General features: G+C 39.4%; 1 protein-coding gene across 5 annotated transcripts in view; it reads right to left on the bottom strand.

Annotated features, from left to right (window-relative positions):
- Positions 1 to 27,350, bottom strand: part of BBS9 (Bardet-Biedl syndrome 9) — a 301,889-nt gene that overhangs the window by 270,053 nt on the left and 4,486 nt on the right. For 2 of the 5 annotated variants that reach the window (XM_016160080.2, XM_016160068.2), the window contains 4 exons: positions 22,028 to 22,150; positions 19,344 to 19,494; positions 16,563 to 16,627; positions 11,504 to 11,617 (listed from right to left, as the gene is read on the bottom strand). In XM_016160080.2, the coding sequence (XP_016015566.2) occupies positions 11,504 to 11,617; positions 16,563 to 16,627; positions 19,344 to 19,494; positions 22,028 to 22,139 (442 nt within the window). In that variant the 5' untranslated portion in view covers positions 22,140 to 22,150. Of the gene's footprint in view, positions 1 to 5,814; positions 6,283 to 11,503; positions 11,618 to 16,562; positions 16,628 to 19,343; positions 19,495 to 22,027; positions 22,151 to 27,350 lie in introns of those variants that run through there. The other 3 variants (XM_016160100.2, XM_036231100.1, XM_016160127.2) reach the window with 3 other exon arrangements.

Raw genomic sequence — 27,350 nt, 5'->3', positions numbered from 1 at the left:
GAAAGACTGGGGGAGGGGGAGATTGTTCACCTCCCAAGGCAATGCGTTTTATAGATGAATTGTGAAACTGTTGGAAACCTTCATATCACAGTGTCATTTGAATAAAGTAGTTTTATGGTAATCATTCTCCTTCTCAATTGATAAAATATTTAATAGCTCAGTTACTCCACTGTTAAGGAGGGGACCATGATGTATATAGATCAAAATGGCTGTCAAGTCCTATCAAGACTACCATAGGTAACCATCCTCTCGTCAAAGGCAGCCTGACCACAGACATTCCCATAACACTTCTCCAGTCTTGGCAGTCAGCCATCATGAAAGAAAGTATTATTTTTTTCAAACAACACTGAGAAACTTCAAACGTTCTTTTTAGCCTTTCCCTCTCTTAGCCAAAGTAGGCAAGGAGGTATTTAACCACTAAATTTCTATAGTATATGTATAGAAGGAATAAGAATTCACCTTTTAGGAAAAGTTACAACTTTAAATGATCACGTAAAAAATGACTTTGCAGACTATCTGCAAACTCTTTTTACAACCTTCCCCCAGGAACTAAAGTGTTTATACAATATAATATACAGGAAGACACTATTTGAAAGTAACATTGTTTTATGAATCTTGGACCATAGATTTCACAAATGAATACCCTATATATAAGAAAAACCAGCACAGGATGAGAATCAATCCTATTATCCCCTTGATCTTCCAACTTTTCAGTGTGGATCCATAAAGGATCTTAAAAACAAATAAGGGAAGTTCTCTAATACTATAAAACACCTGCGCTTTAATGCTTAGGCAAGGAACGGGAGCCGGCGCACCAAAGGAAGCCTTCTCTAACATTGTTCTCCGGCATTTCAACCATGTCTATTTGAAAACGGGGCCGTATGGTTCACTAGTAAAACAAGGGTTATCAAAACATTATCTGTTGATTCCCTAGAAGGAAAAGACTGTTAATCTTGTATAAGCACTAACATTCCCATACAAAAATGCAAGGCTGTGTTCTGGCTGATCGTCCTCCCCAGCTGAGCACATCAGTTCTCTCTCCGGATGGCAATCGAAGCATCCCGACGGCCTCGGGAAGCACAGCCTGTCGGCAACCGCATGTGGCCACTCGTACATTTCCTTGGCAGGCAGGAAAAAGGCTTCAGTTTAAACAATTAAAAGTTATTTGAAGGTGGATGATCTGATAATCTAGAGTTGCCTCAAGATGAGGCAAAAGGCAACTTATGCTATAGTTCACTATTTTCTTTGGCAGGCTTTTTATTCCAAAGAATTCATGAATTTTTATTTACGTGACAATATAATCCCATACCAGCTTATAGAAGTCATTTTATGATTTAAAAAATATTCTGCCATACTCATATATATTAGTAAAATCTGTTCGCCTCCTTTACTGACAATTATATTCCAAACATACTGAACCATTTATATACAGAATTTTCTTTCCACTTCAGTCACAAACGTAGGACTACTGTGCTGCCAAATCTTTATAATCTATGCCATGTCCATTTCATGTCTACACTCTGAAATTAAACTTTCTTTGATAAAAATTTTAACTTTTCTGAAGTTCCATTTGACTGAAAAAAAGTAAAATAAAAAAACTGGAAGAGTTAAAGGAAATGAACTTTCGCAAGGCACAGAGAGAAGAGAAATAAAGGATTATAAAGAATTAAAAAGAAGAAATGTCTTTTATACTAAATATTAAAAAATTTAAATAATTTCTTAAAACTTTGAATTTTGACGTGAATGTTATAACAAAGTCAATAATTTTGATTATCACACATTTAATGCTAAGGAACATATTAATAACAAGAGGATGTATAATATATAGAAATACAACTTCAAACAGATAAAACATTATTCCTATGAGTAAGTTTGACTTGTATAAATGCTGCCTCCCTGGCATATTCAGAAATAATTTGAGGAAAGGTAAATCCGGGAAGTGTAAGCAATCACCTCCACTTTTACCACTATGGGAGACAGTAATTTCCATAACCCGTGCATTGTTATGGATATTCAACACTTGTTTGTTAAAGAAAACAAAACTAGAAGTTGGCTAGAATGAGGAACTGGGCTAACTTTTGTTTCTGAAAAATAACCTTAAAAGTCTGACATATGAGACATCAGCCCTGTTCAGTGACATGGCTATTTTGATTCATTAACTCAACAAATACTATTTAGCACCCACTCTGTGCCAAGGACTCTGCGAGATCTTAGATACGGTGATGAATGGAAGACCTGGTCTTTGCCCTCGCTGAGCTTACAGAAAAGCCTCCTACCCTTCTTCTGTGAGAGTTCACATAGATCTTCTAACTAGCAAGGCAATTAAATAAGAGGTGATGTATTAGAAAGAACAAACTAATCAGATAGCTCTGAATTCAAAGCCTCCCTAGGACCAGGCATAATTTGCAGCGAGACACTTATCTTCTCTGAGCTAGTTTCCCAATCTGGAAGGGTTGATTAAGTTACCAATCCTACCTGGTTAAATGCAATATAGCTCTCTCTCCACATACAGTCTTCTCTATAAATAAGTATAAAAATCCCTGCTAGAAAATCAAACTACAAAAGACAGAAGTATCAAAACTGTACAGGAGAGAACTTTCTAAGTTTACAAGAAATAGAACAAATTGTACAGGAAAGGAATGATTTGACCACATTAAAACATACAAACACAATTGAAAAGCCAAGAACAATCTGGCAAAGACATTCACATCAGTACAAAGAAATTAATCTGTACTAAATAAATAGATCATATAATAGAAAGAAAGGATTGTCTATCCAGGAGTCTACCACAATCTTCCAAACACAACTGAATTGTTGAATCCACAGAATTTTTATGAACATCCATTTTTCAAATTTGGCAGTCCAGGGACTATTTTCAAAAAACCATTTCAAAATGTAATATTGTACATTAAACCAATAAGTAAGTAAATGATGAAGAACAGTAACCATACCAGCAGCAGTGAAACAAAGGAAAGGATACAACTTCATGCCATAATTTTCAGAAAATGGTAACCATCAAGAAACAAGACATTTCCAAGAATCTTCCGGGCTAAATTTAGTGTATTTTGTGACGGTACTAATTCTAAACTCCACACGAGGAGGCGACATGGTGAGGCTGCAAATAAATAAAATTCTGAGAACCTTACCAAAACTCTCAAATTTAGAGAAAGACAGATCCAGAAGGGATGTAGACAGCCTAGAGAAATAGAAAGGCCCAGAACAACAAAAGTTCTACCTTCACTACATTCCCTTTTCTGTCAGACAAGAAAAACAAATTTTACCATGTTGGTGTTTTTTGCAAAGAGAAAGACAGCAGTAGAGGCCAAAGCCCATAAAAATATCCGCCAGGTTAAGTATCTCCAGCAGTGGTGATGAGTACGGGCTACAGAAGGGACTGTCACGGCTAGTCACACACACGCCCATAGAGGCCGGAAGAAAAGTAGGGGGTGGAGGAAAAAAGGGGAGCGGGTGAGGGGAATGGATTCTGATGAGATACAGTGAAACGGAGGAAAGAACAAAGGCTGAGAAAAACTACCGAGGATGTCATTACAGACAAAAATCCAAAGTCTGAGGACATCCTCCCCACCTTCCGAGATAAGTTAGAGGCCCTCCAGGTGCAGTGAGCAATGATTCAAGGCACTTAGGAAAACCGCAGAAGACAGAGCTAAGGCCAGATCATCCAGGAAAGGCTGCCACAGCCCCGAGACCCTCTTCACTTCCCACCTCCACCACTCCCAGACGAGTGACGGGCAGAGACACTAAGCAATGCCTAGCCCTCAAAACAGTGTGTCGGAACAGAAAACGAATAGACTAGGCAGGAGCAAAGGCAGGGAAAATTCACCAGCACCATAAAAAGTAATCTGGCCCAGAAGCAGTTGGCCAGCTAAGCTTGAGCAAGATGAAAAAAGAGATTGGCCCGAGAAGCTAACAAACACTACAGAATAAGAGCAGAGAAGGAAGGAAAGGGGACCATAACATGCACACAAGAGATGAAACACCAGAACCAAGACTCAGAAGCGCGCGCTCTGAAAACATCTCACACTACTGAGCCGTTTAATAAGGATACGAGTTAAATAATGAAACGACCGGGTGATACGGCCGGCCGCAGAACTAAAACAACGGAATGAGAACCAAACCAAAACCCTAACGACATATTATGTATACGACACACGTTATTACAATTGAGGAACAATTTGTTAAAAAGTGAGATGTGATTGTGGCGTCAGCTACCAAATCTCCAACGATCAGTGAAGGACGTAAAAGGAACGGACCCAGAATGACTCTCAGAAACCACTTCATGTCAGGAAATCTCAAATTGCATGGCACAGAAGTCAGTTACAAGCACTGTTCCAATGCACGGTCTTTAAAAGGAGCATGAAAAGGCCAGGTAGCAAGAAGAAAAGAGGACGCTGAGGTCAGAAGTGCAGGCGTGCGTGTTTATCAGTCCCGGAGTCCTGACACAGGGTCCCACCGTCAGGCCCGGCGTCCTGACACAGGGTCCCACCGTCAGGCCCGGCGTACTGACACAGGGTCCCACCGTCAGGCCCGGAGTCCTGACACAGGGTCCCACCGTCAGGCCTGGAGTCCTGACACAGGGTACCGCCATCAGGCCCGAAGTCCTGACACAGGGTCCCACCGTCAGGCCCGGAGTCCTGACACAGGGTCCCACGGTCAGGCCCGGCGTACTGACACAGGGTCCCACCATCAGGCCCAGAGTCCTGACACAGGGTCCCACCGTCAGGCCCGGAGTCCTGACACAGGGTCCCACCGTCAGGCCCGGAGTCCTGACACAGGGTCCCACCGTCAGGCCGGGCGTACTGACACAGGATCCTCCCCATCCACCTGCAGACACCGCTACCGGAAATCCTGAGCTGTGATTTGGACACACAATATGGGCAGCTCAAGAGAGCTTTCCCACAATATAAAATGCGCATAGTTATTAGATTGCCATATGAAACATTTTTGCCATTTTAAAGAAAAGGCAAGTTTGATTTGGAGTGCAAAAATTGACAGGTATAATATGTCCCTCATCAAATATTTAGGAATTTCACATAACGTGCTATTTTTTCTATACCCGAGTAAATATGAATTTTTTTCTGTTAGTAAATCTGTTTTCAATGAATGTGAAATGTAAATCTATATGTTTCTAATGAATGTGAAATGAGGACCAATATTTAATAAATCCTTCAACTACTTCAAAATATATTCACATGAAGTAAAAGCTTTTCTTAGAAATACATCTATTTAACATATTTCCATTACTTGCTTACATGCCATATCATACAGCACCAGACTTTACATGATAAATATACTTTTCTCTACTGGTAAATAGAAAAACATTTTCAACGGTTGCACCCTTTTGATGGTAAGATAGCTAAATTCCAGCACTATAAAATTACTCTGAGTTAGCTCTGTCGTGAACATTGTTGGTGATACGTTATCAGTGGTTGGTTTGAGAGATGGCACTAAATCATTTATTTTCTCTTTTCTACGGGTCCATCCTTTGTGAACATGATTACTTTTATAACAAACATACACGTTCCGGTCTAGGGAAAGAGGAAAAGATTAAGTAAAAATCATGCACTCCACTATTTCAAGTTTCAACCCATCTATAAAGAATTTGGGGACATGCCTCCCTATCTGTGCACACCAGGACTAAAACCATGACACATGGCTTTGCAAAACATTCCATTAAATTGAATTACAACAATCTCTAAATATAAACAGAGCGATTACCCCGCCAAACCCCTCCACACGCACACGATGTCACCGGAATAAGACTGCGCGCCGCACAGAGCAGAGCGCGCCCCTCACCTGCGCAGGCCCCGCCTCCGCTAACCCGCACGCCTGCGGCTCTCTCAGGCCGCCACTGCTTGCTTCTCCCGTCAGCTCCGGGGCAGCGCCAAAGAGGTTCTAGGAGAGAACATGAGCCCAGAGCCAGATGAACGCTGACACGTCCACGGCCACTCAGCTTCCATTTCACTCTCTCGTTAACGGTCACATAACAATGGCCCCGTGTTGTTTACTTCTTCTTAGAGCTGCTACAGCCATCTTGTGTCCAAAAGAAACTCAATGCCCACCGATGCCAAACTTGTATTTTTAGATTTACAACTGCTTTAAATACAGCCCAAATTAGCATATTTTTAGCCATTTTAGAGTGTGTCTGCTTAGCATGCCCTGTGAAACTACACCCAACATCTGCTAGCCACAGATAAGATGAATCCTGGGGCTATGAAAGACACTGAATCATGGCTGCCCATCACAGCTCCCTGACCAAGACTCAGCAGCTTGTATCTGAGGGACATCGCCCAGCCACAGAAGCCCCGCCCGGATTTCCCCCTCCCCTGGGAGTTTCCGCGCCCTCTTCCCCTTTGGGGTAGCAGCCCTGTGTCACTGTCTCTGGAAGCTGTACTGCTGTGAAGGACTTCCCAAACATGCAACCCTTCAAAGCGCCACCCAAATGGAGCTCACCATGTGCTCCTGCCAGTTCATAGTCATGCCTTTTTCCCTGATCGGCAATAAAATCCTCAAACTCACCACGGCTGTTTACTGGTATTCCCTAGAGAGCTGCTCCTCCCCACTCTCAGTCTTAGGGGTAAGAAGACTGACCCTACCTCCCACTCATGTAGCTCAGGCCCAGGCTTAATCACATTCCTTTGGTGACAGTGATTGGTTCAAAAACGGCCCAACCAGAGCCACCGAGTTGGAAAGAGACCTTTGCTGATCCTTCTAGGAGGAAGGCCGGCACTTTTTCACATGGACTAGAATCTGAGAAGTAGGACTTACACCTGCTACAGCCATCTCGCGACCAGGAAGAATTAGCGTGCCCAAGGAAATGGAAGCAAGAGACGGAAAGAAAGAGACCAATCTGATCACGCTGAAGATCCAGATGATGACAGCCAAGAAATTTCTTATTCTTGCTTAAGCCAACTGTCAAGTACAAGCAGAAGAACCTTCGGTTGTACCAGAAGCAAGGTTGGAAAGAGAAGAGAGGTACCCAATGGAAAAGCAGAACTGTGGCCTACGTAGAAATGAGGTTTTGGTTTTTGATGGCAACATTCCTCTAAGGCTTGACTTGTCTGTTACTAGATAAGCTCAAAATAAATACCTTCATGTAAAACAAAAATTTATGATCAAGAAAGTGAATTTTAAAAATTTGAGCAGTCTATAGATAACAATACTGTATTATATATTTTAAAATCTGTTAAGAGATTAACAGATTAACCCCAATAAAATTATAGGCAGATAGATAACATAAATATTAGAGCAAAACAAAAATATTAGAGAATAAAAATTAAGGAAAGAACCACATGGTGGTGAGAATCTCTAAAGAAGTATTAAAAGACTTTTTTTCCAGCAATTGGACATGACCATAAAGCACAAATTATGTGATAAGAAACAAAATTTTAAGAAACAAAAACTGGCCCAACATAATCCAAATGCATGATTTTTCAAAAAAAAAAAAACGTAAGTTAATTTTTTTAACAAAATATTATGGAAAGTATGTTGTTCATCAGATCAAGATTTTACCCTGTGTCATTAACTTCTCTCTCCTTATAAAACTTGTTCCCGTCCATTATTGCCTTATCTTTCTTTCTCTTATGCTGCATGGCCAAACCTCTTCACAAAACAATTTTGCTTCGAGACTTCATTTCTTCTCTAAGGGATCGTTTCGGGACAACTGGACCAACGCTCCTAACAGCAAAATTCAGTGTTTCCTTTTCAACACTCCGGCTGCTCAATCGGACACTCCTGACCCCTTTTCTACCTCTTGAAACTCTCTTCCTTCCCCTCAATGCCATGATCTCCTGTCTCTCCATTTATACCTCTTAATTTCTATCTCACGTTAGCTCCTCTTCCTATCCCTACCCTTAAATTTGTCATTCTCAACAACATAGTCATAGTACTCTATCTATAGAGTACTATATCCTGCTCCATTAAATTTCAACAAATGACTAAAGGAGATAGTTTTGCCCTACTGAGGGTTTTAAGCTATGGGTGAGAAAGTCAATTTAGTAGCCTGAAAACACTAAGGTTTTTCAAGCAAAGTAATTTTTTAAAAGTGCTTCAAAGTCTGAAAAATAATATTTCTTTTATAAATAACTGTTCCCTTTTTGCAACTTAAAGAAGTTGCATTTATTTTTAGTAAAAGCCAAAGTATTGGTTAGGATCAAAATTCCTCCATTTTTGATTTTTTACCACATTTTATTCTCAGGCAGTACCAGCTAAGGCCCAAGGTTGTAGAAGACTGCCATCTAGTGGTAATTCATTCTGATGCACATACAGAAAAACCCTGCCTGCCCATGTTTTAAAAATTACATTTGTTTAAAATAGTTCCAGGTTTTCCGTTTAATTCCTTTCTTGAAGACTACTGACATAGTTACCAAACTTAATAATTGCACAGGAAGGCATGATAAAATACCGAGGAAGGTAGAAGATAAGAATTTTTGAGTTTCCTTTTTTAAACTCAGATCAAGTAGAGGGAAGTTTTCAAAAGAATGACCTGCTCACTCCAGAAAGGAACACAACAGGCAAACACTAGAGACAGGCTTAGAAAATGGGCTTTCTTCTGACATAAGCATATCTTGAGGTGACTTATTTCTAAATTCTTTAGTTTTTATAATGTATTTATACAGTATTTGGAGGTAGAGAGCTCTCAGATGGAGAAAAAATACCTTATAACTTTCTGACTTAATAACTCCACTCCTACATTCTATCCTAAAGAAATAATGAAACTAATATTACGTTCAAAGATGGTCACTCCAGCAAACAAAGCTTGAAAATAACAGGCTTCATAATAACCCACTGAATCCGCATATCAAAACTTAGTCGTCCTTCTCTATTATTTATTTAGATCACTTCTAATTTTTCTATACTACAGATAAATACACATGTGTATATACAAAAGGCAGAGAGGACAGAAAGAGAACAGAAATAAACAAATATACGGCAATTTGATACATTTCCATATTTTGATCCTTTCCTAGTATTCATTCCCATAAGTCACATATCAGTACCCAAGAACATGTTCGTGGTTCTGAATAGTCAACCTGCCTTATAAGAGTTTTGTTTTCATTTTACATGGCCACGAGCAATGCAGGATGTACAGACTCTTATCACCTCACTAGCATTAATTATATTTTATCCCATGGCTAATTTTTTAAACAGTTATATTGAGATATAGTTTACATACCATCCCTTTAGAGTACATAACTCAATAGTTTTTAGTGTAGTAACAGAGCTATGCAACCATAGCTACAATCAAATTTGAAAACATTCCATCATCCCAAAAAGAAACCCATTAGTGATAACTCTCCATTCCCCCTACTAACCCTCCCAATATGGCTAATTTTTACTAATTTGCCACCCCACGTTTTTTTCAAGTTTTCTTGTAGATACCTCAATAACATTACATAAGTGTTTCAGACCCATGAAGTAGAAAATTTCCTTTTGCTACTCAGATATTTATGTTTCAAACTGAAATATTTGACTCAACTGCAGAAAAGTAAAAGATGTCAGAATACCTCTTGCTTTTTTTCAAAAGGTACTTTTGAAATGTAAGACATAATTTAAGAAACAAGAGAAAGTATCATGTAAGTACAGTTATCTGTTATTTTTAAAACTATCAGCAACTCTCATTACTTTGGAAGTACATTATTAAATCCAGCAAAAATGTCATACGAAAGTTTTTAAACTTACTTTTACTTATTTAAGACTTTATTTTAACTGGATTAACTTGTTCTGCTAATAAAATTAAAAGTATAGTGCAATCTATAAAACATTTGACATATGACATGCAATCTAAAGAATTGTCCTGATGCTCCCAAAACAAAACCAACCTTACTTTCATTTAGCCAAAGCATTTTTTCTCACATCATAACTTTTTAGACTCTAGATATACAGAATTTAGCAATTTGCCTTTTATGAATTTAGTAGGAAAAATAGAGCTAAAAATAGTTAATTAAATGAGACCTAAGTCCCCAATCATGTCAGGCATTTTTTTAAAGAACAGTGAAAATCAGTTCTAACAGCTAAGGCTGGGAGGGGGCACTTCGCTGACAGAAGTGAGCCTCTAATTGAATTTTAGCTCTTTCTACCCTCTCTTCCCCTAACTTTAGACAGCTCCCACATTCCTATTACTCAAGTTAAGCAATTATACAATACAGGCGAGAGTTTTACATCATATCATTTTAATCACAGAAAACGTTTATTTGCATGTCACTACCCAAACTATTCTTGACTGTGAATCAGTATGCTCAGATTCATCTATTCCTTGCATTTATCTCTCTATATGAAAAACGGCATTCACATGAAAGAAAGAGAACTTCCAAAATAAAGTCATTTTTTCATGTCACTCAAGAAAAATCTAACATAGGTAGCCGACTTTTTAATATAATAGTTAAACAATAAACTCATAAAAACATGAGCCAAAATAGGCTAAAGTATTATAAAAAATCCCTAGTTACATGTTCCGCAGATGCCACATGCACACAGACACACAATCACACAGGTGTGTGTCAAGACCTGGCTTCACGTCCTAAGTTTAGCAGCAGGGGCTCCTCTATCACCCTGTGGTGGTGGAGAGAAAGGAGCTGGGTTCCCAACAAAAACTCCCCACACTGACAGCAGCAGTCTACACAAGCAAGCAACCCAGGATGCTTTGGGATGGGGGTGTGCGCGCTGCAGGCCGCCCTGTGCTAATCAGAAAAAGATGCCCCCAAGGTGAGAGGAACTCGGCCTCACTGAGCCAGTACTTGGTAAAGGTGACGCCTCTGTGACATTTAGAAAAGGCATCCTTCCTCTGGGGAGAATTCTTGCAGGCAAGGACACGTGGCTTGGAAAGAAGGGTAAGGTCTGCATTTCGGTCTCCACTTGTCCCTGGTCCGAACAACCTGCACGAGCCTGCGCAGTGGCCTGGGGAGAGGGGTCTGCGGCTCCGCCCTGACTACAGCAGGTAGAGCAAGGCCCCCCAGCAATGAGATCATCCCCTTCTTCCCCTGAGACCGCCAGGCACACCGCCCCACCACCAAAAAAGCTCAATTTCATTCAGCTCACGTATAAAAGGCAAAATCTGAAGAAAATACAGTTTTAGAAATGTCTCTGTAGACCATATAAATATGCTGATCAGATGAAAATCCAACACAATCAATGTTTAAAGATTTTTCTTAATATTATTTTGCTTGGGTATTTGAATATAAAGTTTTCGGTAAAACATGTTTAACTCTCTGAGATACACACCACATAATCCTCCATTTTTATATGGCCAAATATAGAAAATCCTCACTTCCTCACTTAACATCATAGGTTCTTTGACGTTAAGTGACAGGAATATAATAAAACCAATTTTACCACGGGATAATTGATATAAACAAGAGTTAAGTTTCTACAGCATCTCATCAACATTATAATGAAACTACATTGAATGAAATGAGGTTATTTGAGGGCGTGCTGTATTCTAACCCAGGTACTTACAATAACACACTCACGATTAAATGCAAATTACCTTTCACACCACCAAATGTTCCATAAGTCATATTGCAAGCTGTTCTCTGAAGATTATGTTCATACATCAATTTGATCTGATATTGGTTCCCATGTTCCACATTACCCAAGGTTCCTAAAGAGAAAGAAATAAAAGGATTGCTTTATATTTGTTTACATTAAAAAATAATAATTTCTTCTCATCCTCTACACCAATTCTAAGTCATTCGATTTCAGTAAAATTTAAAATGACAAAGGAATAAAACATGATGTATTATAAACAGTTAGCATACTGTTGACACAGAATTTCAGCACAGTTAAAATAATTTAGTCTCTGACAGAACACACCATTAGATGCAATACCACCCTGGGATACATTTTACTATTTCCATTATGTCTGAGTAGCATATAATTATTTAAAAAACAACAAAACCCCCCAATTTCCGTTCTGAAATAAATGAGGTTAAGTTCTTTGCACTTACAACCAATAACAAAGACATGACCTAAAAGCATCTAAGAAAAAAATTCCCCACCCTTTCAAGCAATTCAATTTTCTGTCTCAATTTTCAAAATACTCAAGCCCTGGGGCATTATATTCTAATTTAATGGAGAGATCCTCTAAAGCTTTTCTCAGCATGTAGACAGCACAATATGTTTTACTTGAAGTCTGCCAAGAAGAATCTTTTTCAAAACAAAAAAATATATATATATATGCTCTTCATTTAATAGATCATATTGCTACAATCACTTTTTAGTTCTTTCCAAAACAGAAAAGATTCTTTATCCACATTTTCCTACCGGTTGTTAAGCTTTCTAGAATACTTAAGAGTGGGAGCAACATCCCACTGATCCGGCAAGAATATGATGGTTAAAAGAGGTGTTTGAAAGAAAAAGGATTCAGAATACAACTTTTTCCATTAAAAAAAAAAAAAAGCATCTCTGTCATTAATTTAAAAGTACAAATGTTAAAAAATAAATAAAAGTACAAAAGTTAAAGAAAAACTTAAAATGCTACGAAGCAAATGAAATAACCCCCATATTTATACATGAGAATTTTGGGGGGAGGGGGCCAAAAAATTAACCAACATGCCCTGAGGTTATAAGAATATAAATCTTTCTATTTCCATTTTAGAAGTGAGGTAGTAGAGCATACCTTAAGTTCAGAAAAAAAATTTTAAATTGCCCCCTACATCACGCAGCTGGTAAAGGACACAGTCCTCAAACGAGGACTTCGGAGCCAGCACTATATATCCTGGTACCTGGTTGTCCATCATTTAACAACTTTCGGGGATCTTGGTAAGCCAATGACCATCTCTCAAAGGAAAGCAGCATCAAGAATACGTCTCTTCCACCTCCACCTTCCTCGGCCTGGCCTTCTCATCCTCATTTGGAAGGTGGAGGGTTGAAAGAGAAAAACTAACGGGAGGATTTCTTAAAGGAGAATCACTTCTACTCAGATCTACACTCACAAAAATGCTAATAACAACAACAGACTTCACAGACCAATAGAATAAAAAACAAAGAGAAAGGCTCAAATTTGCCAGCGAACCCTGATAAGAGATGAAAGCTTTCTGGAATCTAAATGGTAGTAAAATTAGTAGGTCCACGGACATTAAGGGGTAATCACACCCATACTAGCCACATGGGAAAAAACAAAAATGAACCAAAAAAAACACTAAATAACTCACAACGCTAACCCTAAGGAGAGCTCCAAGAAACTAGGAAAAGAAGTTCCAAGAAACATTTCGTTTGTCCCTAGAGAAATAACAAATTTCATTCTGCACTTAAAACCAGATCAACCCCCCTGAGAAAGGATGCACCTCCACACGTCTGCTAGCCAGCAGCGCAGTGAACACAGAGGTCAGCAGTCGATATTTAAACAAACTTGGCATGAAATGACACTAGTATTGGTGTTGTGCAAAGGCTCCACGAATTTTTAAATTTCAAGTGACAGCACTTTAAAACATAGTAGTGCGACTATGGAGAACAAAAGACAATTTATCTTCCTTAAATACCACCTTGGAATAAACGCAGAATCTGAAAATCTAAAATTTCTGGCCATATCTAGAGATGCATCAGTGATGTAAGATTAAAATTACTTACATGGGTTTTGCCCTTGAATTTACAGACCGAATACAGTTAAATGTATATAATTATAGTCTACATGTAGCTAAAGTTAATATAAAGTTTCATCAAATAAAAAGGAAATGGATATTAGAACATTTAATGCTGTTGGCCTTATTTTAAAAAGATCTGATTTAAACAAAAAAAAAAAATTCTATGGAAAATCAAAGGTCACCCTGACAACAGTTTTTGGTACAATTTTAGATTGAGTGCTGAGAAATCAAATGATGTAACGATCTAAATCTTATTCTCATAAAAGCCATTACAGAGTAAGTTAAACAGTTCATTGTGTTAAATAACCAAATGAGATTATATAAGCCTGTTAAAAGTAAAGAACCACGTTTTTGCCCTCTCATGGCAAACATTAAAATCCTATAAATATGTCAAATGCTTAGTAAATGCTTTTTGAGATGTATACAATTTTTGGAAAAGAATATTTAAGACAACATTATTAGTAGGGCTTAAGCTCACACATGTGTAACCATTTATTCAGAAACTGAAGCCCATCAGAAAGGAATCGGAGGTGCCATGTGAAGCTTTTCCTTTATCCAAGAATGGCAGGATGGGCTGACTCAGTCGGCAACACCCTGCTATTACGCTATAGGAAGCAAGCTTGTGTAACGTATCACCCACCAAAAAGTCAGCACTGCAGCCTCTGACACACAGGAGGTGTTTGGCGTGTCCAGGAGGTCTCCTCTAGTTTACCTCAAATCTTTTTCAGAAGCGCACGGCATATAAAAGAAAATAAAAAATATTTTGGGAGGGGGCAGTTGGGGACAAAGGTGTCGAGTTCAGCTAACACCAGTGGTTTTTCTTAACCTGGAGAATGTTTATGCTTACCCTGTTACCGTAAAAGCTAGGTAAAAGTTCAATCTGGAACCTCAAGAAACATTTTCAAAAGAAGCAAAACATTAACTTTCCCGCTTCTCAATTTAAGCCAAGCCAGGAAAAATACACAGATTGCCAGACTACGAATATTATAAGAGGCTGAAGAAATGGGAGACAGAGAAGGGAAGCGAAGTGGGGGCATAAGGAAATGAAGTTTGGACAACTCCTTGACCCCAGAGAATACAAAGCTTACAATGAACAAAGAATAAAGGAGCAATGAAGTCACCATTCCCATGACAAATAACTTCCATTTTCAACACTAATTTGAAGGAAGATGTCCCATGCCTCATGAACAAGTTGTTACCAAACATGCCAGTTTCTTTCAGTAGGCTTTTCTGATCAACAAACATTTATCCCTAGTCTACGCTCTACTCCCGAAAGGAACTCTCCAGCAGGGGTCAGTACAGGTCTGTAGCCTGTTAGGAACCGGGCTACCCAGCAGGAGGTGAGCGGCGGGCAAAGCCGCAAAGCTTCATCTGCATCTGCAGCCGCTCCCGAGCGCTAGCATCACCGCCTCAGCTCCACCTCAGGTCATCAGGCATTAGATTCTCACAGCAGCACCGGTCCCTGGTGCCAAGAAGGTTGGGGACCACTGCTCTAGAGGCTTCTGTCTTTCTGGGCCATTGTTCAACTAGGACCAGGGAAGGCCAAGAGTCTAACCTAACTTCTAGTTTCTATGATACTTCCCTCCCCTGCCCTCTTATTAGAGTGTCTGTGGAGCCTCCAGAAGGGGCCAAATCTCCAAGAAGTATTCAAGGCTAAGTATAGGCAGGTTATCCTTCTCCACGGCCAGTGTAGCCCAGTTAGTAAAATATCACTCACAGCTAACAGGCTTACGATGGAAAACAGAGGAACTAGATCCATGCAATAAAGTATCCTGTCATACTTTCTCCATTTACTCTGGAACGCTAAATATTTGCCCTATCACTAGGAGGAACATCTTTTACTGTTAAACCAATGAGAGTGTTTAATAACGACAGTGAGGGGTACTCTGTGGGGCCTCTGGTATAAAGAGAGTGGAAAAGGAAATGATAGTGATAACAGAGAAGGGGATAAAAGGGGAAAAATAATAACACAGAGAGTAATAATAAGCCACTACCAATTGCCTCAATACTACCCAAACCCAGCTCAGTCATTCATTCTACAAGTATGCCTACCATATACCATATGCCAGGTTACCAAGTCTGCCTCAATAATCTAACAGGTCACCCCAGAAAGATACCACCTAAGAATATCCATCTCAGCAACAGAAATGACAAATCATAATTCAAATTGAAAGCCAAATACAAAGAAAGTTCAAATCAAGAGAATGAGTGTGAGACATACAAATCCTAGAAGCTAACATTTACAACAAACCCAAAGGAGAGCATCTTTTGAATAAGAAATAGGTCCTTGGACTTTTAGCTTTTTTGTACCTACAAAAAATTTCCCCGATATTGATATCCACAAAAATAACTCTTGACTTGAACTAAAATTTATCTAATAACCAAAACAAAATTTTTAAAGTTACCTTTGATATTTAATAAGGGCCAAAATGCTGAAACTGAACTACATTTAACTACTAGTGTCAGAGAATGAAAGCTGATTAAGACTCAAATAAGTGCCTTGAGGTCTAGTTGAGCAAAGACAACCAAAAGCCAAGAAATTGGAACTGTAAAAAAAAAAAATACTTGAGGTTCACCAAAGAAAATGTACTTTAAACCACTATTACTCAGCATCTAATGAATTTTGTTGTTATTATTGAATATTTAAGACTCAAGTGTCCTAAGTACCCAGTATTGGCCTCTATTAGTCATGGACAATGCTGGATGCAATTCTTGGTAGGAAGATTACGAGAAACCCTCTAGTAGAAATTTAAGTATACATGGGCATAGCAGACCAAGAAAACATAAAAGCCAAGGTGCCTGAAAGAATAAATGAACAATAAGAAAATGCTAACCAAGATAAGAAAACTCTCAGTCGATGTCTGTGTTCTCTGCCAAGTCAATATTAGAGAATATCTATTTTTTTCATAATATTAAGACCAATTTTTAATACAAATTCTGCATTAGAAAAAAAATGTTTCTTACCTGAGACAGAGTAGACACAAAGTTTTCTAGAATGTAACACAGCCAAATGAAGCATTTCGGTACCTCTGAAAAACGGAGACAGTTTTAAAAGTTTAAATATTAGTTTCAAATGTAACCAAAAAATTGCAGAATAATTTTTTAAAGAAGTATAACCACAGCCTACCATGAGTAAATGAAACAATTCATTCGATAAGATTCTAAGTTGAAAAATAAAGGTAACTACAAACACCAGTTTGACAATCCCAGAGGCTCAAGGAGCTGATTCAGGTCGAAGCCATGGGAACCTCCCAGAAAGTTCTATCAAGCCTCCTTCATGAGTGCTCTCCCACAAGAAAGAGAGCCGAGTCAGGTCCTGGCTCTCTGGCTAATTAACCTGTGACCTTGAGCAAGTCACTTAATCTCTCTGAGCCGATTTCCCCTTTCGGGAAATAAGAGGTTCCAATTAAACTAAATAAAATTACGTGAAAGCACTTTATAAAGTATAAAACGTCACAGAATGCTAATCAGTATTAAATGACAGTAATGAATTTAAATCGTATTTACCAATTACAGTTCTGAAATTTTATTAAAGATACTGAAAATATTTCAGTTTGGACTAAATCTCAAATAGAAATAAACTGCCGCTGTCCCCAATTCATTTCCCCGCCCCTATCAAGCGGAAGTCCCAAATTCAAAGTCTTCAAGGGTCAAGCCAGCAGATGGGAATGAGTAAAGGGTGTAAATGGCCATGATCAACAGGAGATGGGGCCAGACTAAGAAGGCGGCTGCTAAGTTCTGGGCCTGTGGCCGAATCTCCGCATCTTTCTTTTTTCCCAGAAAAGCCAGAATGCAGGGATTTTATGTGAAATGACCTCTGTTCTACAGACTCTTTACAAAATAAGAATTAGATAACACCTGCGAAACTTTGCTATGATGTATACATACCACTTGCTCTGCTACCAGAAAATGCAAATATGTACATCACATAGTGTTACCTTCAAAAAAACTTTATATGTGCCCTGAACATTCTAAACAATTTTTCCATCATGCACAAGAAAAGAACAGATGTATGAAAAGAGAGTACAGTGTGGAATCAGACGGACCTGGGCTGAATTCTGGCTGAGTGACCCAAAGCTCTGAGTTCTGGCTTGGTACCTTATCTCTAAAATGCAGATCACATCTTATAGATAAGATTCATGAGACAGTACTAGTTAACAGTAGCATTCTATCCACTCGCTGTTAACATCTTCCCTTCCAACAAGTGATCACAGAGATGAAGGCCTCACTCAGGACACTGCACGCAATGATTGTGACAGCGTCTCCTTTTTTTAAAAAAAAAAAAAAGGGTAAAAATGCTTTTAAGGGAAGAATCCTTTTGTCTCCTTACTTTAGAAATCCATCATGTCTAATGTGAGCTAAGTACACAATTGGGCAGCTAATCATCACCAGCTTTTAGATGGAGTAGATATTTACCAACCATGTCAGTCACAAAATCTCCCCTATCCACTCTGCCACAACGCATGGAAGTCCCATCCTGTGCCCTGGCCTACAGTACCCATGAAGCAGCTTCCCATCATGAGAAGAGGGTTCATGGTCAGGAGCAGGTGTCCCGGTTTTACTAGCAGGAGTCAGGGCCCTGAACAAACAGAAGCTGGATGAATAAATTATGATAAGCAAATGGAGTGAGCCAAAATGCAGAGTTCAAGGTACTACCACACTTATACGGCCAAAGGGGGCCCAGAACAAGGAGGCTGAGGAAAACCGAACCACCTCTGCCTCCTTAACTGTTCACAGTGGATACTTTTATAAATGACTAGGAAACACAGGCTTCCATCAGAAAGGATGAAACACTACCACTTTCAACAACATGGATGACCTTTAGAGTATCATGCTGAGTAAACTAAGTCAGACAGAAAAGGACAAGAACTATATGACTTTGCTCACATGTGGGATAGAAAACGAAGCAACGAACGAACTCGTAGACAACAGTGTGGAGGTCACCGGAAGGGAAGAGGATAAAGGGGGCGAAGGGGCTCGAACACGTGGTGACGGAGGAAGACGAGGCTTGGGTGGCGAGCATGGGCGCGGATGGGCGCCTCAGGACTTGACGTGACATAATTAACCAATGCCGCGCCAATGAATTTAGTTTAAAAAAAAAATGCCATCTTAATTTTAAGACTATTCACATATGAAACTAAGATAAAATCTGCAATATCATCAGTATATAAAAAGCAGACATATTAAACAAAATGGAAACTAGTCAACGGTTTTCTAAAATAAATTAGGTTTATAAGTATAAAGTACTTAGAAACAAAGCTCTTGTAAGGGAAAGACTTAATGGGTTGAGCTGGCTTCTTAAGAAACTAAGGACCTCTCTACCCCCAAAAAGTAATTCATTTAAAGCTTCGAATTCATATACCAAAAGCATAGCCGGTACTTTGTCGAATTCTTTAAAGAAACATTTATATAACCTGTACATTTACGTGTTTTAAGTAAATACTTTCTATTTCTTTATTTGGTTATTTTCAAAAACTTATCTCTTTTCTTTTAAGCTTCTGATCCATCAGACATCTTAAGTCTGTCACTATTTTAAAAAGTTCTCAATGATTCTATCTTCAACATATGGGTTTCCATATTTTTTTAAAAAATGTTCAGTACATGAGGAACACCTAGGTGACAATACCCAGAAAATACGTTGAATTTGTGGACAGTCTTTTTTGTTTTGAAGAATCCAAAGAAGTGGCACAGCGAGGGACTGACATAGCCCAGGACGAAACACCAGAATCCGCGGACTGTACTTACGACACAAACTTTCCCACTTGCACTTGCAGTACGGGATCTCGCAGATGCACTTCCAGAAGCAGATCTTCAGCTTGAGCTCCATCTCCTGTTTTTACAGGACGGGGGTTAAAGATTCGTAGGTAGCCCATAAAGCTACCCACAATTATTTTATCTGCAAAGAATTTTTTAGAAGATATAGAAAAAAAAAAAAAAAACATTAGCAACAAAATTTCTTTGGAAATAAACTTTTTAATGTCTAAAAGAGAAACCTAAAAAGTAAAAGCATTGAGTCTTGCTTCATATACAAAGCCCAATCTGCCAACAGAAGATGTAACTAACGTGAACTGTGAAAACATATAGCTTTTCAAAAGTAGCTTTCCATTTACCAATATGCAAATGTACTAACATATTACATTCTTCCCTAAGCCTTGATTTGGTATCAGTAGTTACAATTTAACTCAATCAAAATGAGTCTTTTTGTCAAAGGACTAGTACAATTGTTAACGGATTTAATCAGAGTGCCAACTCTACAGCTGGTTGTGGCTGCCTAAAAGATTATATTAAAAAGGATTCTGAGGCTTCCCTAGATAGAGTCCTCCGATTAACAATGTCTAGTCTTGGGTACAAGAGGAGGAAATGGTAGGATAGGTTTGCAGGTTGAATTGTGTCCCCCAAAAAGATATGTCGAAGTGCTAATCCCCAGTACCCGTGATTTCATTTGGAAACGGGGCCTTTGCAGATGTAATCAAGTTAAGATGAGGTCGCAGTCAATGAGGTGTGATAGAACTTTATTAGTATTCTTAGAAGAAGAGAAAACTGAGACAGAGGGAAGAAAATGCCAAGTGAAGACGCAGACATAAAAGGAGCAGCTGATCACGTAACAACAGAGGCAGAGAATGCAGTGACGCATCTGCAGGCCAAAGGATGCTCGGGACTATCAGAGGCTGCAAGAGGCAAAGAAGGATCCTAGAGGCTTCGCAGGGAGCCTGGCCTTGCCGACACTAACCAGACAGAGGGCTGGTCAAGGTCGAAAAACGAATAGCAGCAGTTACACTACACTTGGTGACCACGTGACCACTTGCAAACCAGAAGAAGGTAGCCCCCAACGTGACTTCTTTATGTTACCATACAATTTTTCCTACTTCTTCATCTTAATTTTTAAAGTTTTTCTTTCTCTTCTTTTGCTTAATTATACATAGGTTGTGAAGACAGACTGTATGTGCCACTTAGTCTAGAGGCAGCAGAATATTGGAACATGGTCATGACTGAATGACAAGAGGAAGGGGTATCACCCAGAGACCGTGGCCCCGAAGGGCCCATGCGCCCTGAGGGTGCCTCTGCAGCAGCAGGTGCCCGCGGCAATCCCCCTCTGCGCGTGGGCACAGACAAGCGTGTGCAGTTGTGCAGGAGACAGCTGCCCCGTATAAATGCTGAGTAGTTGGAAGATAAATGGAGGCTCTCCTTTCCAGTCAGCCTTATGCGTTTTCTGCTCTGATTCCTGTAAGAAACTCTCCCTCCAGGCCGCAGGTTACCATGTCATCTCAGCTGGACCAGGCAGATTCTCTCTTTCATCTCTTTCACTGTCACTATCTCTCTTGAGTCTGAATCTTGAATTGAGAAGAGCTGGTGTCTAATTTCAACTGGGATCTCAAGATTAGCAAGGAATCCTATGTATCAAGTCAGCATCACCTCAAACAATTTCAAGATGCCCAATGCCATCCTTTCATTCTCTGATCACCTCAAAGAAAATAAAAGAGAACTGGCATTACTGCTTCGACTTCCCATCCTGACCACAAACTCCTCTTCGTCCATATCCATTCCTACCTTCTTGCCTTGTGTCACAGTGCAAACAGTTCTCACGCCTGTTTTAAGTGTAAGCCTTGATGCCATCTCTCACTGCCTTCTCTGGCTTCCTGCTCTCACACGGTCTCTATGTTACACAATGAACTTTTCCCACTTCTCTTCATCCTACATTATCCCCAAGCATCCTCCCTTCTTCCCCTCACCGCTACATTTCTTCAAAGAGCTGCAAACACTCAGCCTGCCCACCTCCCACTCCTTCACTCAGTGAAAATCTAGATTTTGTTACCTACTCATCCACCCTCACCAAGCACACTAATAAACCACTTGTCACTACCTGGCATGGGAACTTTTCAGTCTTCATGTCGCTAAGCCTCACGAGCCAGGTACCAGCCACACCAGTTCTCCTTCCTCTCTGCCTGCCCTTCCCTGGATCCATTACTGACTCCCCTTCCCAAACCTCCCCCCTTCGATGCTCATGTTCTCCGGGTTATGGTCAAAAGGTTCCTTTCCTCTTATTCTACCTTCTCTCCCTGTGCATTTTCCCTCATTTTCAGGGCTTCAAATACAACCAGCATACTATTCACTCCATTCTGCCTATTAGACATTTCTGTGTCAAAAAGAGCACGTCCCAAACTGCTCTCGTGAACCTTCCACTCTATTAGATCAACAGTAACAATTGATAACTTTAGTTTGTCACCATTTGACTTTGGAGCTTGTCAAAAATGCAGATACCTAAACTCCCCTCCGATCCACCTATTCCAAAGAACATGCTCTTACAGGATCTTGTACACCTGGGTTAGAAAATCCGCATACATAATAATCACCCCAGGATAAAAAGGACGTCGTTTTTAGTTCATCTCTGTCAAGCTTCACTCCAAGATGCCTGGTCTTACGTTGCTTACCTTGTCCATTTCCGCTATTGTCAACATCAGCCAAACACAAACAGCCTTGATCAAATTCTTCTTTTTCTCCTAGAACAGTCGACCACCAATCGCGGGCTTTAAATAAAGACATTTTTGTTCACTCTAAAAAGAAAAAAAATGTATTTATAATAAAAATCCACTTCACACCATGAATTATGAATTAAGTCTCTCTTAAGGCATAGCAAATTAAACTTGGAAAACTTTGAGAAAAACACTTCTGTATGTAACTTTAATCTTTTGTATTTTGTTGATATATGTGAAACCACAAGTCTAGATTGGTGGAAACAATCAGATATTTTGTGATGCCACTGGAAAGTCAGGCTGGGAAATTCCACATTTATGTTGGGCCAATTTTCTCTTCTGGGAGATTTAGTAGACAACTGCACAAAATAACTAAAAATATATTCTTTGGAGGATCAAGATTCAAACTCTACCAGCACCCATTAGTACACGATTCCTTGGCAAAATGCCTCATGCCCCTTCAGTTTGGTTATTTTCGCCTGCAGCATCTCCTCTCACAATAAGTTGCTACGAAGAGCAAATGAGATCAAATGCATTGACTTGCTAACACCAGAATGTGTCCATTACAGGTTTTTTAAAATGCATTCACTCCCTTTCCTCATTCTAATTGTAGAAAAGCAAGATGAAAAATAAAAATTCACATCAAAAAGAAGCAGGAAAACTGGTTTGTAGATCCATTTATACCACTAACTTCCTGTGTGTCCTCAGGCAACCCGCACAACGTCTCTGAGCTTTGACTCCTTATCTAGAATGAGGACACACACCAGCCATACCCACCACTGAGTTTCTGATATAATGGATAAAAGCCCATTGGACCTTCTGAATTACAGCACAAGCATCATATACCCTGGGGCACTCTACCGAAGTTCATTCACACAACATAAATGAGGCTTTCGCTCGTGCTACATTGATTTACATAATAATTAGGAAAGCAATGAGCTCTCCTTATTCAAAGCAGTTGTGCAGCAGAAGGGTCACAGCAAACACTGAATTAGCAAACACTAAACTCTTGGCCCTAGAGGAGATACAGGGTTAGATTGCTGCAGGCCTCTAGTCACAACATTTTCATCGAGAAATCAATACATAACTTTCGTTTGTGTGTGTATTCTATGTAAGATACTTTATTTATTATTGTTTCATTAACATTGAACTCTATGGCCAACACCACTAAGACTCATATCTGAACGAAGCTGATCTAACACATGTATGTTCTCCATTAGGTACCTAACAGCCTTCCTGCACTTAGAAATATTACATTTGGGGACCATTTTAAATAGCTAAATAAAAAAAAAATAAAATACACAGATGTGGAAAACATGTCACTAAATAGACATGAAGAGGATATCTGTCTACAGTATGACGGCTGAAAGAAGGAGGCAGAGAACTACTGTGTTTGGCATCAGCTGGAAACGTCCATCGAGTGACTCAAACTTTTTGCCACTGTGTGCATAACCACGAATGACCCCAACACCACCCTTTGCACTGTTGGTAAGACTATATATTGGTGTAGCCACTACAGACACAGTATGGCGGTTCCTCAAAGAGTTAAAAATAAAAATTATCGTATGATCCAAAAATTTCACTGCTGGGTATATATATATATATCCAAGAGAATTGAAAGCAAGTTCTCGAAGAGCTATATGTACACCCAAGTTCATAGCAGCATTATTCACCACAGCCAAAGGTAGAAGCAACCCAGTGTCCATAAAGGGATGAGTAGATAAACGAAATGTGGTATATCCATACAATAAAATAATATCAGCCTTAAAAAAAAAAGGAAACTCTGACATATACAACAACATGGATGAACCTTTGGAACGTTATACTAAATGAAATAAGCCAGTCACAAGGACAAATACTGCATGACTCCATTTATATGAGGTACCCACAGTAGTCAAATTCATGGAGTAAAATAGCAGTTGCCGGGGTTGAAAAAAGGAGGAAATGGGGAGTTTTTGCTTAATGGTATAGTTTCAAATGAAGTTTTGGAGATTAGTTGCACAAAAATGTGAATGTACTTAACACTACAGAACTGTGCGATTAAAAGTGGTTAAGATAGTAAATTTTGTTATACATCTTTTACCATAATTAAAAAATAAAATCTTTTAGTTTAAAAAAAGAATACAGTAGTATCGGCACAACACTTGGCAAATAGTAAGCACTCGATAAACAGCCATTGCTATGGTTTTTAGCATTTTTATGATTTGTTTAAAAACCTACATTGAAGAAAAAAACAAAGTCCTTCAATGTAAATGGTTAAACAAACTATGATACATTCATACCATGGAAAAAAACAGCAGTTTTTTTAAAATGAAGTAACAACAACTCAAATGGATCTCAAGGGCATTATGCTGAGTAAAAAAAATACACACACACACACACACACACACACACACACACACACACACACACACACCCAATCTCCAAAGGTCACATATTAAATAATTCCATTTCTATAGCATTTTCAAAATAACAAGATTAAACCGCTCACTGGGTGCAGGGTTATGGGAGGATGTGACCTTAGGGGGTTAGTACAAGGAGATTTCTTCGGGATAATGGAAAAGATCTGTAGCCTGCCTTTGGTGGTGGTTTCATGGGGTAAATTTTAATTTCTTAGAACTATATTCTAAAAAGAAGAATGTATGTAATATAAAACCTGATAAAATCGAAGTAAAATCTGTAGTCATAGTATTGTACTAATGTCAATTTAATGGTTTTGATGATTGTACCATTACCATTGGAAACCACTATTTTTCCATCTTCTATATGAGTTTAAAATTATATAAAAATTACAAGTTTAAAGAAACATTAAAAAAAAAAAAGAAAACTCTATCCAACACCCTCTCTTTATGCTAAAAAAGAAATGAGTCAAATAAAGGCAAGGTATTGATGGAAGTAAAGGGAAAATACATAGAGGATAAGTAAACTTATAATGAGTTTTAATATACATGTAACAGTTTCTAAAAAAAATATTATTAATAGCACTATATAACCAAACAAGTTGCCAGATGACTGAATTTTGAATCTGGCAGCAAGTATTCAAAAAATGTAATAAACACTTTCATTACACTTTATTAGGTTTTCTTATTTGAAAGGGAAATAACAGTATTTAATAAATGCCATATAGTCTCAGTACGTACTCCAGATACACCGGAAAATTGCAGTACACCATACTGTTGGGCTACCAGAATGAAGATACATCATGCTCTTGCAGCCCAGAGCAGAATATTAGTCAATAAATTCAATACCACTCAGTGATTCACTAGGAGGACTCACGGCACTCAGCACGCAGTCATCAGCATGGCTGTGATTTATTACAGCACAAGGATACACGGCATAATCGGGAAAAGGAAAAGCTGCACGGAGTGGGGGCAGGGAGGAAGTCCGAAGGAAACCAGGCACAAGCTTCCAAAGTAGAAGGTCTGGGCTCTGGGGTCAGAGGTCAGGGAGACGAGAAATTTGCCAGAAAACTGAACAGGAACATCCAACCAGACCAAAGGAAATCCAAGAACGAGCTCTCAGGAAGGGAGTAGAAAAAGAGTGATCAATTATATGAAATGCTATTGCTACATCATAATCAATGAAGACTTGGGGGCAACGGCTCCATTTGGAGATGTGGCCAGGAACAGAAATCAAAAGGCTAACCGAAAAGTAAGTGATCCTTTGCACATATTCTGAATCAGCTGGTTCAAAGGAGGCTCAGGGAGAGAAACTAGGAAGGGGAGATGTGCTCACCATCTGAAAGGGTCTCTTTCATCCCATGCCAGAACAGAGGGGCCTGCCTAGTGAACATCAAACACCCAAGAAATGGTGAAAGAGAAGCGTTTTTTTCCATCAATGCAATAGAATTATACATAAAAAAATCAGAATGTTTAGATAGGTGACCATAAGAGACATACCTGCAGTTTGAATATATACATTACTGCATCAGGTGAAAAACCTATTACGTGAAAATGGCCTTAAAAACCCTTGTTAGCAAACAAATTTTTTTCGGCCTCTTAGAATAAAGAGGGGAAAACCCTCCTATGTGAAAATCTAACCCTCCATCACCAAGCACTAATTTCTCTTGGATTGCTTTCATAAAATTAAAGATCTATTCCTGTCAGCAAAATAAGACGGGCAACACTTAGTTCCTGTTTCTCCTGCTCTATCAATTTCTCCTTCATCACTCAGCACTTCACTGGCTTCCGAAAGCCCTCCTTTCCTACCTTGTTTAGCTCCTTGCTACACCAAGTAGTCCCTGGACCACCAGCATCATCAGTGTCACCCAAAAGCTTGCTAGAAATGCAGAATCTCAGCTCTGCATTTGATTCACATGCACTTTAAAGCAGCAGTCTCCAACCTTTTTGGCACCAAGGACCGGTGCTCCTATGAGAATCTAATGCCTGATGATCTGACATGGAGCTGAGGCGGTGATGCTGGTGCTGGGGAGCGGCTGCAAATACAGGTGAAGCTTTGCTCGCTCCCCAGCCACTCTCCTCCTGCTGTGCGGTCCAGTTCCTAACAGGCCACAGACCAGTACTGGTCCGCAGCCTTGGGGGTTGGAGACCCCTGCCTTAAAGTTTCAAAAGAACTGGTTGAATTGATCCTGATAGCCTAAGTGGATGTTTTCTTACTGCATGGGCTCCCCCTTCCTTTTTCCTGGAACATCCATCACCAGTTACCTTTCCAAAGCTTGAAAAAGACACTAATTCTTTCAAATCAAAAAAGCTTTAACAGCTGGACAGTAACCATCAATCAGCTGATCCTCTCATTCTGTAAGAAAAGCCCACAGGGGTTGTGTGACTTGCCTAAGTCTCACAACTAATGGCAAACACTTGCTTCAGCAAACCCTCTCCCTGATCTCCGGATCCCTGTCTCATTATACTGCCACTCCCCCCAATTTAATAGCCAAAAAATTGAAAAAACGTGGGTCAGTAGGATATTTTTATTTTGCTTTATTTAAAAAATGGGGGTGGGGGGCAGGGTGGAGGCAGTGTTAATTTTAAACATAAGTCCAACAAATGCCTCTTCCTCACAAGACCACGGCTACCTTAATTATTTCAGACCAACTGACTTCCATACCAGGGCAAATCGCATAGCAAAATCACATAAATTCCATCATGCCGAAATCCTGCACACTGGTTCCATGTCCCAGGTGGTACCACTGTGCACAATAATTGAGTAAACAATAAGGACTTACATCTTTTAAAAGTTAATGGAACAAGGAAACCAATGATTTGAGCTGATGGTTACCCAGTATGTTTCCCCAGTGCCTGCCTCAGATTCCAAAGGCAGCAGC

Source organism: Rousettus aegyptiacus, unplaced genomic scaffold (assembly GCF_014176215.1).
Source record: "Rousettus aegyptiacus isolate mRouAeg1 unplaced genomic scaffold, mRouAeg1.p scaffold_m13_p_13, whole genome shotgun sequence".
In the NCBI taxonomy this organism is placed as follows: domain Eukaryota; kingdom Metazoa; phylum Chordata; class Mammalia; order Chiroptera; family Pteropodidae; genus Rousettus; species Rousettus aegyptiacus.
Note: the sequence above shows the minus strand (reverse complement) of the source record. Positions and strands in the feature narration are given on the sequence as shown.